The sequence below is a fragment of the Nerophis lumbriciformis genome, linkage group LG14 (assembly GCF_033978685.3).
Source record: "Nerophis lumbriciformis linkage group LG14, RoL_Nlum_v2.1, whole genome shotgun sequence".
Taxonomy (NCBI): domain Eukaryota; kingdom Metazoa; phylum Chordata; class Actinopteri; order Syngnathiformes; family Syngnathidae; genus Nerophis; species Nerophis lumbriciformis.
In genome coordinates, this window is record NC_084561.2 from 21,412,950 (window position 1) to 21,426,590 (window position 13,641).

The following is a 13,641-nucleotide window of genomic DNA, read 5'->3' on the forward strand; positions in this document are numbered from 1 at the left end:
TAATATCAGTGAAACAATATCCTCATATTTTTCCAGGAAAGTAATATCCGTTTCAGTTTATGAATAATGAAAGTGTCCGTAATTGTCTTAAAGCTCGCTCTCGAATCCTCCACACGCCAGCGACACATCATCAGAACAATTTGTACACGTTTTCAAAATCTCAGCATCATAATAACCATTTATTACTCTGTACATTTAAAATGAGGTAATTCCACAAAATTTGCTGACATTTGCTTGTGACTTTAATAAACCATTTTTTAAAGGTATAAGAAGACATAATGAACCTTTTTGAGTTTCTTGAACACGATTAGTTTTTGTTTTTTTTCCAAACTCTCAATCTGACAATACAAATATCAAACTACTCAAAACATGTACAGTCCATTTCAGACAACTGTATCAGATTTTTGTATAACGTTCCTAAGCAGAAAGTCGTTTTGGAGTAACAGGACTGAATGAGAATCAGCACCTCCAAGTCCGAGTCCATGGTTCTCACCCGTAAAAGGATGGAGTGCCATCTCCGGGTTGGGAAGGAGACTCTGCCCCAAGTGGAGGAGTTCAAGTACCTCAGAGTCTTCCTCACGAGTGAGGGCAGAGTGGATCGTGAGATCGACAGGCGGTGCGGGGTCTTCAGTAATGCGGATGCTGTATCGATCCGTTGTGGTGAAGAAGGAGCTGAGCCGGAAGGCAAAGCTCTCAATTTACCGGTCAATCTACGTTCCCATCCTCACCTATGGTCATGAGCTTTGGGTTATGACCGAAAGGACAAGATCACGGTTACAAGCGGCCAAAATGAGTTTCCTCCGCCGGGTGGCAGGTCTCTCCCAGCTCTGCCATCCGGGAGGAGCTCAAAGTAAAGTCATTGCTCCTCCACATGGAGAGGAGCCAGATGAGGTGGTTCGGGCATCTGGTTAAGATGCCATCCGAACGCCTCCCTAGGGAGGTGTTTAGGGCACATGGGAACGCCTCGGGATCCCCCGGGAAGAGCTGGACGAAGTGGGTGGGGAGAGGAAAGTCTGGGCTTCCCTGCTTAGGCTGCTGCCCCCGCGACCCGACCTCAGTTAAGCGGAAGGAGATGGATGGATGGATGGAGGACTGAAAGTAACAGGCGTGAATTTTTAGCGTAGAATCAGAACTGCATTTAAAAGTTAAAGTAAAGTTGGGTCCCATTTTTATAGTCTTTGGTATGACTCGGCCGGGGTTTGAACTCACAACCTACCGATCTCAGGGCGGACACTCTAACCACTAGGCCACTAGGCCACATAAATTCCGGACTATAAGCTACTACTTTTTTCCTAAACTTTGAACCCTGCGGCTTATACTACAGAGCGGCTAATTTATGGATTCATGAATTTATGGACGGCAATAATAAAAATTAGTTTAATTTTTTTTTTTAAACTGGCAAAAACATTTATAGTGTGTTTTTATTGTTTGTAGTATAGCGCCATCTTTTGGATGAATTCGCTCACTGCAGGAGATGCAGGGTCCTTTCATTTATGGGTAATGCTTTTATTTTATTTTTCTGTTCAGTCATTTAGCCATCCATAGCGTTTCTAATTGTATGGATTCTTCATTCATCACTCCAAGCAACCTTTGTAAGTTTTACAATATAACTAAAACTATTTACACTTACTATACGGCCCCTAGTGTGATGTCTGTAGGAGCGTTTTCATGCATATTTGTATGGCTATCGTAACGTAATGACGCTATCTTAGTTAGCATTAGCTATGAAGCTAACACGTTTACGAGTGTCTGTGTTAGTAGTATTAACTAACAACAACATTCTTTTTGTATTGTTTCTGTTTCACAAATTTGTCAGTAAATTCAGTAAAACGCCATTGTGGACTCATTGAGCGAGCTGAGATTTTAAGCTCCCCCTCTAGTCAAAATTGAAATGTTATCGAACAGGTGGGTTGCAATCATGAAGCACGCCCGGGCACTTCTGTGTTTCAGGCTAAGCCCCATTAGGCTACTGTTTATTTACCTAAATCTGTGCAGATTTAGGCTTACTTAACTAGGTAAAAAAGGGGGGGATTCAAAAAGTGTATACTTCTTTCCATTACCCTTTTGAGATATGTTTAGTTTGATTTAATTACATTTTATTTCATTTTGTTAATTAAATGTTCTTTTCTTTTTTATGAAATAATAATATTGCCATTGAGTACAAGATTGTTCACTGGAGATATATATATATATATTATGTACTACATGTATGATGTGGAGTTGACTATGACATACTCAATAAACAACAACAATATACTTTGAAAAGACTAGAGGCAAATATAAAAGCGCTCATTAAAAAATATTTAAAATGGGATGGAGTGGATTTTTACACTGAATAATAATTTAAAAAAAAATTTAAACCATTTATCATCACCAAGAGGTTACTGCTCCCTCACTTCACTTGACATTTACGGTATTTAGAGAAGGAAAGATTAGAGGCACATCATGTCTTAACATCTGAGGGGTCCACACATTAGGCATTATTCCGTGAAAGACAAAGTTGGACTTATTTGTACATCGCTAAGTAACGTATTTGATTAACATAACGAGTGCGGTGCTGAGAAAAAGGATACGTTTGTTTGCAGTTCTACAAATATTAGTCTGTCATCTACAATTCATGTCTGCAGTTGATTTTATGGTGTGAAGTTCACAGTTAAGTCTCATTTAGCTATAGATGTCCCTGTTGTTCAGCAATGCTTGCTGGCGATATCAAGGTTCAGTATATGCTGTTGAGCCTACAAGAGATTTATTCATCTGCTTTATTAATAGTATTAAGGATATGTTCTTGATGCTAACAAATACCACCAAAGATGCTATAATGTGGTCATCTGTGTTGAATAAAGCACCTGGCTTTCCTGCACAACAATAACTAAGCTTTTAGTTTCTATTATGAAAATCATCAACAAAATATGGTGGATTGGACCAACAATCACAATATTTATTACTAGCACTTAACATGACATTAGTTTATTCGCAAAAGCAGGTCTTTGTGGTTATATTTAGGCATAGCAACCACAAAACACAAACTGATGCGATCTATTGTCATTTTGCTATCAAACATGACTAACATGATAGAGAAGAAACTCAATTGCATCACGGAAAGTTTCTCAAACAAATCAAATGTTCAAACGAACATTTTACAAAGTGATCGCTGCAGACACAAGCATGGTTTGATTGTATTCCACAAGATGATACAAGTGATAATTTCAAGAGCACTTCCTTCTATGCACTTTTGTTTTTTCCCTGACTTTATTACCTTTATGAACCACTTCTTTCGGGACTTTATGAAAGTCTGTCTATTTGAACGAGTGGAACACCCAAGAACAGAACAGCAATACAGCATTCTCTGCTCATACTCTACACTCACTCTCACTTGTTTTAATGCTACGCTCCAAAATACAGCAAAATAAATGAGTCGCCTTACTTTTGGCCTTTCCATGGGAGGATATAAAAGATGCAACTTCCTGTGGACTTGTAGAGTATTCCACATTTTCAGAGGGGATACCTGGACTGAGTAAAAACCTAGGGAAATGACTAAAGTGTGATTTTTTTACTTATAAAAAAGTAAAATAAAGCCCTCTGAGAATTTTGGATTGTCATATAATAACTTGACATGGTATATTATTTCTGTCATTTTATGTATTCATATATTTTTCCTGACTGAACCATTGCAACAACTTCATGACTTGCGACTTACTCTGTGTTGCATTATGCTAAATTACTCACTTTGTTAGTTTCACATTTTTGTTTTGTTCTATTCAATTTTTACATCCTACTTCCCACCCTCTTTATTTATTTTAATTTTTATTAATTAATTTATGGATTTTTATGTTCTTTAAAAAAATTGGAAACAAATTTGAACTTTTGTTTATTGATGCAGTGTTGTACTGCAATAATGATGCTCAATAAAACATTAACAAAGTAAAATAAACTTAAAATATGATTTATTATTGTATACTTATTATTTTATGATATCGGCGAATGTTTTGATGTATGCAACATTTTAATAAAATAGTTTAATTGTATTGAATAATTGGCATAAGGAGTAACAAAAACATGTAAAAATGTAACATTTCAGAAGGATGTAAATGATTACATTTCATTGTAAAGTTTCGTTTTAGGAAGAGAGGATGGGCAACAAATTATATTTTTCTCGGGTTCAAGGTAAAATTAATTATTCTTTTAAATTGTATTAATTAGCATTTAGATCAATGTGCGTGATAAAAAATATTTTGCAGTTAATTTTATCGTGAATGGCAACTATTCGGTGGATTGGCCCAGTGGTCTTTTCGCTTGTTGCACATTGATTGAACCAGTTTCATTTGAAGAAACCACATTTTTTGATTGATTGATTGAACCTTTTATTAGTAGATTGCACAGTACAGTACATATTCCGTACAATTGACCACTAAATGGTAACACTTGAATACGTTTTTCAACTTGTTTAAGTCGGGGTCCACGTTAATCAATTCATGGTACAAATATATACTATCAGCATAATACAGTCATCACACAAGTTAATCATCAGAGTATATACATTGAATTATTTACATTATTTACAATCCGGGGGGTGGGATGCGGAGGGGGTTGGGGCTGGGGGGTTAGGTTTGGTTGCTATCAGCATACTTCAGTCATCAACAAGTATATCATCTGAGAAATGGACATTGTAACAGTGTACGTCTGACTTCGAAGAATATGTACAGCGAGCAGTGAACATAGTGAGCTCAGAAAGCATAAGAACAAGTATATACATTTGATTATTTACAATCCGGGGAGGTGGGATGTGGTGGGGGGATAATGATGGACAAAAACAGCAGCATTCATAGGAAATATATAAAGTGCTTACCTCTTTGAGACGCTCCATGTCTTTGAGGTAGAATCCAATGTAAAAAAGGCTGAGATATGAATTCACAAACTGAAACTGACAGAGAAGACGACATCAACATGTATAAAGAAAGAAGTACACAGCAGAGCTGGCACAGTAGCAGAAGATGTTACTAAAGATCACTCACAAGAACCATTTTGATAATGAGATTTTTCTCATAGGCACTCTGGAGTCGATAGTTTTCTGTGGAAACAGTACAAATTATTATTTAGAGACATATTTTGGACTTGGACCAGTGTAGGAAATACAAATTCTTACCCATGTCATTGAGCCAGCAGGCAATTTTCCTGTACACCTCGTCGCATGCAGTCACAGTGATAGCTAGCATGATTTTAGGGATGAAGCGAGCCAGTCGAGGCATTTCCTTGATCCCCATTACAAACTCCTGCACAAATAAACCAATAATCAATTAGATATTTTTCACCTTCAAGTAAATATTCATTCATTTTAGGGAACTGCTCAACTTAAGCTATGACTTTACACACATAAAAAGATTTACACTGAAGACAAATTTTGTAAAAATCGGATGTCAATATTTGTTTAGTTTGTATAAAAAACACCTCACAGTGAATGACAGAGTAAAGACAATGGATAGAGATTGCACAAGATGCCTGATAAATGTTAAATTGAACCATTAATGCTGTTCCTTGTGCGTCATTCTTAAGCACAACCAATTCTCGAGACTTTCCAGCAGCTGTGACACATAACATTTTAACACCAACAAACACAAAACATATTTTACTTTCACAAAAATGGCGTGATAGCACAGAGAAAATCCAAAGTTTTTTGTTTTAAAATAAGAATTAGCTATTGACAAAATATCCATGATTGTGCAAATTGAGATCTATTCTATTAATAACTAGGGGGTCCTGATAAGCATTTTTGGCCCCAAATCCCGTTCAGACTTTGTTGACTCAGATTCGATTTGGAGTCCTGATCCGATACATTGACAATAGATTATACACCTTAAAATGTTTTATGGCAAGTAAATAAAATAAACAAAATAACAACATTTTTATGAAGCTTGTCTAATTAAATTTAGAGTTTTGGAGAATTGCTGTATTAGATAATGTATTAAAGTTGTAGTGTTGAATGCTACATACAGTTTTTTTAACAAAATAAAGTGGATAGTGCACAATAACTAAACAAAATCAAAAACTACTATTGGTTTCCATTTAAATAATTTCCACATTCTGTGTCCAGAATTCCCTGACTTTGTAAACAATAACAAACATCACAAAAAATGATTTTGTGATTAAAAACAACAAGAAAAAGAAAAATATTGATCCAATCACTTTAGTATTGTTTATATACTGATACTAAACTAGGTATCATTTGTATCGACATCTGAATCGATCACCCTTACTTTACATTGAAGCTTTAGCCGTTAGCTTCTTGTGTAATCCTACTCCATGTGTGTGGGTTGCATGCTCAGCCATTTCCTCTCGTCCTCCAGTGATGATACTTGGAAGAAACGTTGTTTACTTTCCACCATGGTGGTGAGGATTAGTATCTTAGAAGCGGTTTCGCAATGTGGTTAGATGACGTGCCCTCGAATTCGAGCCGGTGTTGTGGCAAGACACGCACCTTGTTTGTGTCTTTCTTATTGTGCATCCCTCTGAAAGAATTTTAGTACAATCTTTAGCCATGTGAACACTGTGACGCAGCTGTGGTAAAAATCGTCTGCACTCGCCTATCAGTTATCTCGACAATAACTTTATATATGATCTATAATGGTTAGAGTGAGATCGGTAGGTCGTGAGTTCAAATCCCCGGCCGAGTCATGCCAAAGACTATAAAAATGGGACCCATTACCTCCCTGCTTGGCACTCAGCATCAAAGGTTGGAATTGGGGGTTAAATCACCAAAAATGATTCCCGGGTGCGGCCACCGCTGCTGCTCACTGCTCCCCTCACCTTCCAAGGGGTGTTCAAGGGTGATGGGTGTGTGTGACAATCATTGGTACGGTACTTTTACTTTAACTTAATAATAAACAGAAACATTTTGTGTCATAGTGGAGTTCTGCATGAATCAACTTCCCTTCATTTTGTTCTTTTTGGCTGCAAACAAGTTGCTACCACGTAGTGAACTCGATGATCAATTAATCAATTATTTTGTCCATGCATTAACACCTGTGTATATCATTAAAAAAGTCACTTGAATTTGAGAAATCCATCAAATAATTGATGTTGTCTTAGTATTCAACTAGATTCTGGTGTGATAGTGTAGAAGTAGCACCACTGCCTGCACTTTTACAGCTCTACATTAAGTTGTAGCACTCTTCAAAAATGTCTTTGTAGATTCTCAGTCACCCAGGCCTTCTGCAAACATTGAATCGACTCCACTCTTCTCTTTCATCCAAAAAGCTTCTTTTGTTGTACAGTTTCGAGTTTCCCTTTTTTGTCTCTCTTGTGGGTGTGTGCCCGAGGGGTGCTCACAATAGGGTAAGACCAATCAATAGGTCCTCCGCCTGTGTGCTGGCAAAACAACTCTCTCACTCTTCCCGCGGAATGAGACAATATTTGGTCGAGAGATGTCAGGATGTTGTTGTTAGTAGGGCTGTCAAATAATTCAAATAGTCGAAGATTCTACGATTCGGTTTGTTTGATGTCACTGCTGGACTCTAGAAAGAGGTTCCGCAGCCTCCGTAGCAGAACCTCCAGGTTCTATAACAGCTTCTTCCCTCAGGCCGTAAGACTCTTGAACGCATCATAATAATCCCCTCAATTCCCCCCAAAAATGGATTAACTCGCTGGAATATAAAGACAATATACATCCATAAACGTGGATGCATATGCAAAAGTACAATATATTTATCTGTACAGTGATCTATTTATTTATATCCGCACCTTATTGCTCTTTTATCCTGCACTACAACGAGCTAATGCAATGAAATGTAGCTCTTATATGTACTGTAAAGTTCAAATTTGAATGACAATAAAAAGGAAGTCTAAGTCTTTTCTTTGTGGGAGGAAGGCTAGTTAAGTCCCTGCTGAGGACCCCTGTGTACAGCCGATGTGTTGGGAGGATAGTTCAATTGCATTCATCATGTCTTGTCTGTCGATCTGTGTTGGCCCTGTGATGAGGTGGCGACTTGTCCAGGGTGTACCTCGCCTTCCGCCCGAATGCAGCTGAGATAGGCTCCAGCACCCCCCGCAACCCCAAAAAGGGACAAACGGTAGAAAATGAATGGATGTCTTCTATAAATATTAGTAAAATTCTGTGGTGTTTGGACAAACAGTTTTTAGAGTGTAAGAGATCATTAATATCTGCTGTCAATGACAACTGACACTTTAGAGCATTGATTGTCAACGTGCACCACTAGTGGTACGTGGGTTCCATCTTGTCTAGTGGTATGCCAAAAAATCACCTAATTAAATATTCAAACACAGTGTTACTGTTCGAACTGTGTAATTTTACAGTGGCCAAATATATTAACTATACTTGTTAAATAAAACCTCTGCCTTGTTTTTAATGAATATGTAGGCTTACGAAGCAACTGTATTTTAATGTTAGTCATTATGGTGAGACTTAGAGAGCCAAGTTTTTTCTGAGGTGGTACTTGGTGAAAAAGGTTCGAGAACCACTGCTTTAGCGCGTTCGTCGCTTCCAGTCCTTGCTTCCTGGTGTGACGTCACATCTATAAAAACAGCTGGTGTGTTTTGGCCTAAAACTATTTTTTTTTTCATATTTAGCTGCACCGTACTATAAACCACAGATATATACAAGTACGCTATGAAATAAGATATTGACATAGAAATATTTAGTGAATGTTTATTTACATACCATTCCAAATGCTGCCTGTAACACGGCAGTAAAACAGCTGATCAAACAAAACAGAAAAGTCATTGATGTCTTTATTCATCATTTATAAGATGAATATGATTGTATTCTTTTTTTAATAAGGTTCTTTGATTGATTGATTGAAACTTGTATTAGTAGATTGCACAGTACAGTACATATCCCGTACAATTGACCACTAAATGGTAACACCCGAATAAGTTTTTCAACTTGGGGTCGGGGTTCAGGTTAATCAATTCATGGTTCAAGATGTTTATCAGGATTATTCTTCCTTGTACTTTGTAAACACTTTTTGAGTTTGACTTAAAGTGGATCTTTAGTACATGGTTTGATTTCTTCGCTTAATCCATTCCATAATTAAGCTGTTAGCAAAGATAAATCTGTGGTTTAGCCGCACCGTTGCACAAGCCGCAGGGTTCAAAGCTTAGGAAAGAGTAGCGGCTTTTAGTCCAGAAAAAATGGTAAAAGTGTTGGGAGGATGTTTCTACACAGGGGACGTGATCGAGGCAAGTTGGGACACGATGCTGTCAGACACGAAGCCCACAGTGCCATCGAGTGCCAAATCCGTCTGACGGCCGCGGGAAATTACACATTGCCTTTGCCCCAAAGGTGTAGTGCTCCTTTTGTAAAGGTAATGATCCTTCCAATGGTTCACATAGGCAAACTTTGTTACGACTTTTGAGGGTTCCTGGTTCAAATCCAGCGTCCGCCATCCTTATCATGGCCGTTGTGTCCTTGGGCAAGACACTTTACACACTGGTGTATGATTGTGAATTGGTTGTGGTCGGAGAGGCCGTAGGAGCAAGTTGGCAGCCATGTTTCCGTCAGTCTCCCCCACGGCATCTGTGGCTACAAATGTAACTTACTACCATATGTGTGAATGTGGAATGAATGAATGATGGGTTCTTACTACTCACAGTAAAGCGCTTTGGGAGTGTAGAAAAGCACTATATAATTCTAATCCATTATTATTATTACGTCCTCTATTTGAGTTGAGTTGATTTGAATTTGAGTTTTAGTCAAGTTTGATGTCATTTTGATGGTGCGCCACAGTGAAAACTTGAAAAAATTGCAAATCAGAACATTGTTTTGTTCACTTTAACGAAAGACTATATTATTTTTATAATTGTATATACCGTATTTTTCGAACTATAAGTCGCAGTTTTTTTCATAGTTTGGCCGGGGGTGCGACTTATACTCAGGAGCGACTTATGTGTGAAATTATTAACACATTACCGTAAAATATCAAATAATATTATTTAGCTCATTCACTTAAGAGACTAGACGTATAAGATTTCATGGGATTTAGCGATTAGGAGTGACAGATTGTTTGGTAAACGTATAGCATGTTCTATATGTTATAGTTATTTGAATGACTCTTACCATAATATGTTACGTTAACATACCAGGCACGTTCTCAGTTGGTTATTTTTGTGTCATATATCGTACACTTATTCAGCCTGTTGTTCACTATTCTTTATTTATTTTAAATTGCCTTTCAAATGTCTATTCTTGGTGTTGGGTTTTAACAAATAAATTTCCCCCAAAAATGCGACTTATACTCCAGTGCGACTTATATATGTTTTTTTCCTTCTTTATTATGCATTTTCGGCCGGTGCGACTTATACTCTAAAAAATACGGTAATTAATTTGGAATATTCACGAAGAGTAGTACTAGAAAATATCCATGTGACATTACAGACACCTAGTGACCAGTCAGTATATACTACTACATATCATCGTCATCTGTTTATTTCTCTTAAAAAGAAAACCCCATAGATTCGACTGATCGTCAACTATGAGCAAAATCTAATGAATCCCATTCGCCCAAGAAAATCCTTGGTCAAAGACAGCTCTAGTTGTTAGCAGGTGATTCAGCAAATATATTGTCTCATTGTCATGAACGACCTATTGGTATGGAGGATGGTGGTTCACCGGCCGCGCAGGGACACAACAGCAAAAAAAAAAATCCGACTGCGACCACCGACTCGACAAGTAAAATTTAGAAATTCAGAAGGCTTTTGGTTCAAAAGTGAAATGTCTTCAACAAAAAGGTTTGGAAAGAGCCCCCTTAATGATAAGACAGGACAGACATTTGTTTTTAATCCTAAAAGCAAATACTTGCAGTTCATAGAGAACAGTTAAATAGTGTTCATTAACTCTTACATTTTTTTATAAACTCATATGTTTTTTATTATTTATTGTGTTGTTTTCTATCCTAATTATTAATATCACGACTATTATTCTCTCAATGTTACATTTTTACTAACTGATTAATGTATTATTTATATTTTATTTTTACATATTTTTTATTATGTTTTATACTATTTTTAGATGGCGATAATTTTAAGTATTCTCCAGTGTCGACGCCTCAAAGGTTGTGTTTGTCCTCAAATCCTCAGTGCCATTCCATGTTTGTTTTTGTCAATAGTGGTGTGTGTGTGTGTGTGTGTGTGTGTGTGTGTGTGTGTGTGTGTGTGTGTGTGTGTGTGTGTGTGTGTGTGTGTGTGTGTGTGTGTGTGTGTGTGTGCGCGCGCGCGTGTGCACACAACGCTCGCAAGGGATGATGTTACTGTTGTCTTGTTGCTTGCTACAAAAAAAAAGAAAGTTGCGTGCGTTTTCTACTCTTTTTCTCTTTTTTTTCCTTTTGTATAGCACTTTGTGTTTGCCACTTGCCTGTGTATGAAAAGTGCTATATAAATAACTTTTGACTTGATTTGAAATGCATATACTCAGAGTCAAACTATCCAGTTATAAGGCTGTTTGAAAATGTCGTTTTCATTCAGTGACATTGAAATGGACAGATGCAAAGTATATCATCATTTAATGGGAGGTGACTGACCTGCAGCTCAAAGCAGATGAGCATGACCAGGAAGACAAAACAGAGACAGAGAAGACAGATGGGCAAGCTGACCAGCCACCTGAACACGCGTCTCCGCCACGGTGGATAGTAGAACTCCTCACATCCGGTGACGGGACTACAGCGCTTGACCCCCTGTCCAGACATAGAGAAAGGCATTCAATTGAGTAAAAGATAAGATAAAAGATGATATTACGAAGGGTTGGACTATTTCAGACCCGGAACTGAGGACGAGGTTCCTCCAGGGATTCGGCAGGCGGGTCCAGGGTTCCCCATTTGTAAGCCAGCTCCGCCCCCCTTCTCTTCCACCGTTCAAGAAACAAAGTGGCCCACACCACGTTGAAGAGCGCAAAGACCACGCAGCAGATGTCACGGCTGGTCTGATAAACACACAAGAAAAAACAGTCAAGCTTTATAAATCATAGACAGCGTCCATGTCTTAAGCCTACATCAGGGATGTCTAACTCATTTTCACTGAGGGCCACATTGCAATTATGGCTGTCCTCAGATAGCCAATTGTAACAGTGAATTTATAGTATTATTAATTCGTAATCGTCTATACCGGTGTGTATATATATATATATTTTTTTTTTTCAACCTACAAATCATAGATAACTTGCTTTGAAATCATAATTAAGACCAGTAAGGTAGAAATAATATAATCCTCTCAAAAGCTGTCAAAGTATTCAATGCAAACTTTAATTGGACCTGTAATTAGAGATGTCCGATAATGGCTTTTTTGCCGATATCTGTTATTCCGATATTGTCCAACTCTTAATTACCGATTCCGATATCAACCAATACCGATATATACAGTCGTGGAATTAACACATTATTATGCCTAATTTTGTTGTGATGCCCCGCTGGATGCATTAAACAATGTAACAAGGTTTTCCAAAATAAATGAACTCAAGTTACGGAAAAAAATGCCAACATGGCACTGTCATATTTATTATGTGCATTATTTTTTTAACATGCCTCAAAACAGCAGCTTGGAATTTGGGACATGCTCACCCTGAGATAATCCTGATATTCACTACAACTGTGGGAAATACTATACTTTGACTTTCACAAAGTGCATAATTTTTTTTATTTTTTTTAAACATGCCTCAAAACAACAGCTACAAAAACAATGAAGGCACACAGCTTCAGTCCAGAGTATACTAGAGTAATAAAGTAAACAATAACATAGTCCTCCTTTAGTGCAAGACTGCCTGGCATACTGTAAAACAGGAAATTATAAACTGAGCTCAATCTGAACAGCTGATATGGGCATCTACATCAACTATATGATTTGCCTGAGAAGCTGGACAAAAAAAAATAAAAAAAATAACTTTTTGAAACCGACAATTTCCGATATTCCATTTTAAAGCTTTTATCGGCCGATAATATCGGCAGTCCGATATTATCGGACATCTCTACCTGTAATATTTACAGACACATTCAAATATCTGTGTTCAAAAATAGTTTTATTACAATGGCATCTGTGTTTTGCCTTTTTCATGTTTAAATTTGAAGTTTTAATTTGAAACACATGTAATGTATATTCGCTCTTTTTTCTCTCGCTTTTTTTTATATGATCTGGTTGGTCAATAGATATTGAAAATGCGGTATTTCAAATTTCTGTGTTTTCTTTTTGTTAAAAAAAAAAAATTATTACACTTTGAGTGAACCCAAGTTGTCTATTCTTACTGGTTTTTTTACACACCTAACAGCCTTACCTCGGATTTTCACTGGATTCGTAACGGCTGCAGGACAGCCACGGCAGCAGACTCTTTTTGATTCCATTCTAGTCAATGTGTCAGTTTCCATTGCTGGCGGATCCCCTGCGCACGGCGCCGCAAAGCCGGTGCCATACCGCATCCCTGCGCTAAATATACGCAGAACTAAAATTTTTGTAAGTCGCCGCACGGCTCTATTTAGCTCAAATGTGATTGTGTAGGACAGGAAGTCATGCCCAAACACCAAACACATTTTTCGGTGTACTTACAAAATAAAATACTCATTGTTTAAGGCGGATCGTATTCTACACTTTGAAAACGGACGGACTTGCCGTTAACTTGTCAACATTTTTATGATGTAATTTCACCTTGTT

At 37.5% G+C, this 13,641-nt stretch overlaps 1 protein-coding gene across 1 annotated transcript in view; it reads right to left on the bottom strand.

Moving 5' to 3' along the window:
- Window positions 1–13,641, bottom strand: part of ano8b (anoctamin 8b) — a 136,478-nt gene that overhangs the window by 26,512 nt on the left and 96,325 nt on the right. Inside the window, exons 8-12 of the mRNA XM_061975852.2 lie at window positions 11,765–11,926; window positions 11,529–11,681; window positions 5,144–5,270; window positions 5,013–5,068; window positions 4,847–4,921 (exon numbers count right to left, since the gene is read on the bottom strand). Of these exons, the coding sequence (XP_061831836.1) occupies window positions 4,847–4,921; window positions 5,013–5,068; window positions 5,144–5,270; window positions 11,529–11,681; window positions 11,765–11,926 (573 nt within the window). The remainder of the gene's footprint in view (window positions 1–4,846; window positions 4,922–5,012; window positions 5,069–5,143; window positions 5,271–11,528; window positions 11,682–11,764; window positions 11,927–13,641) is intronic.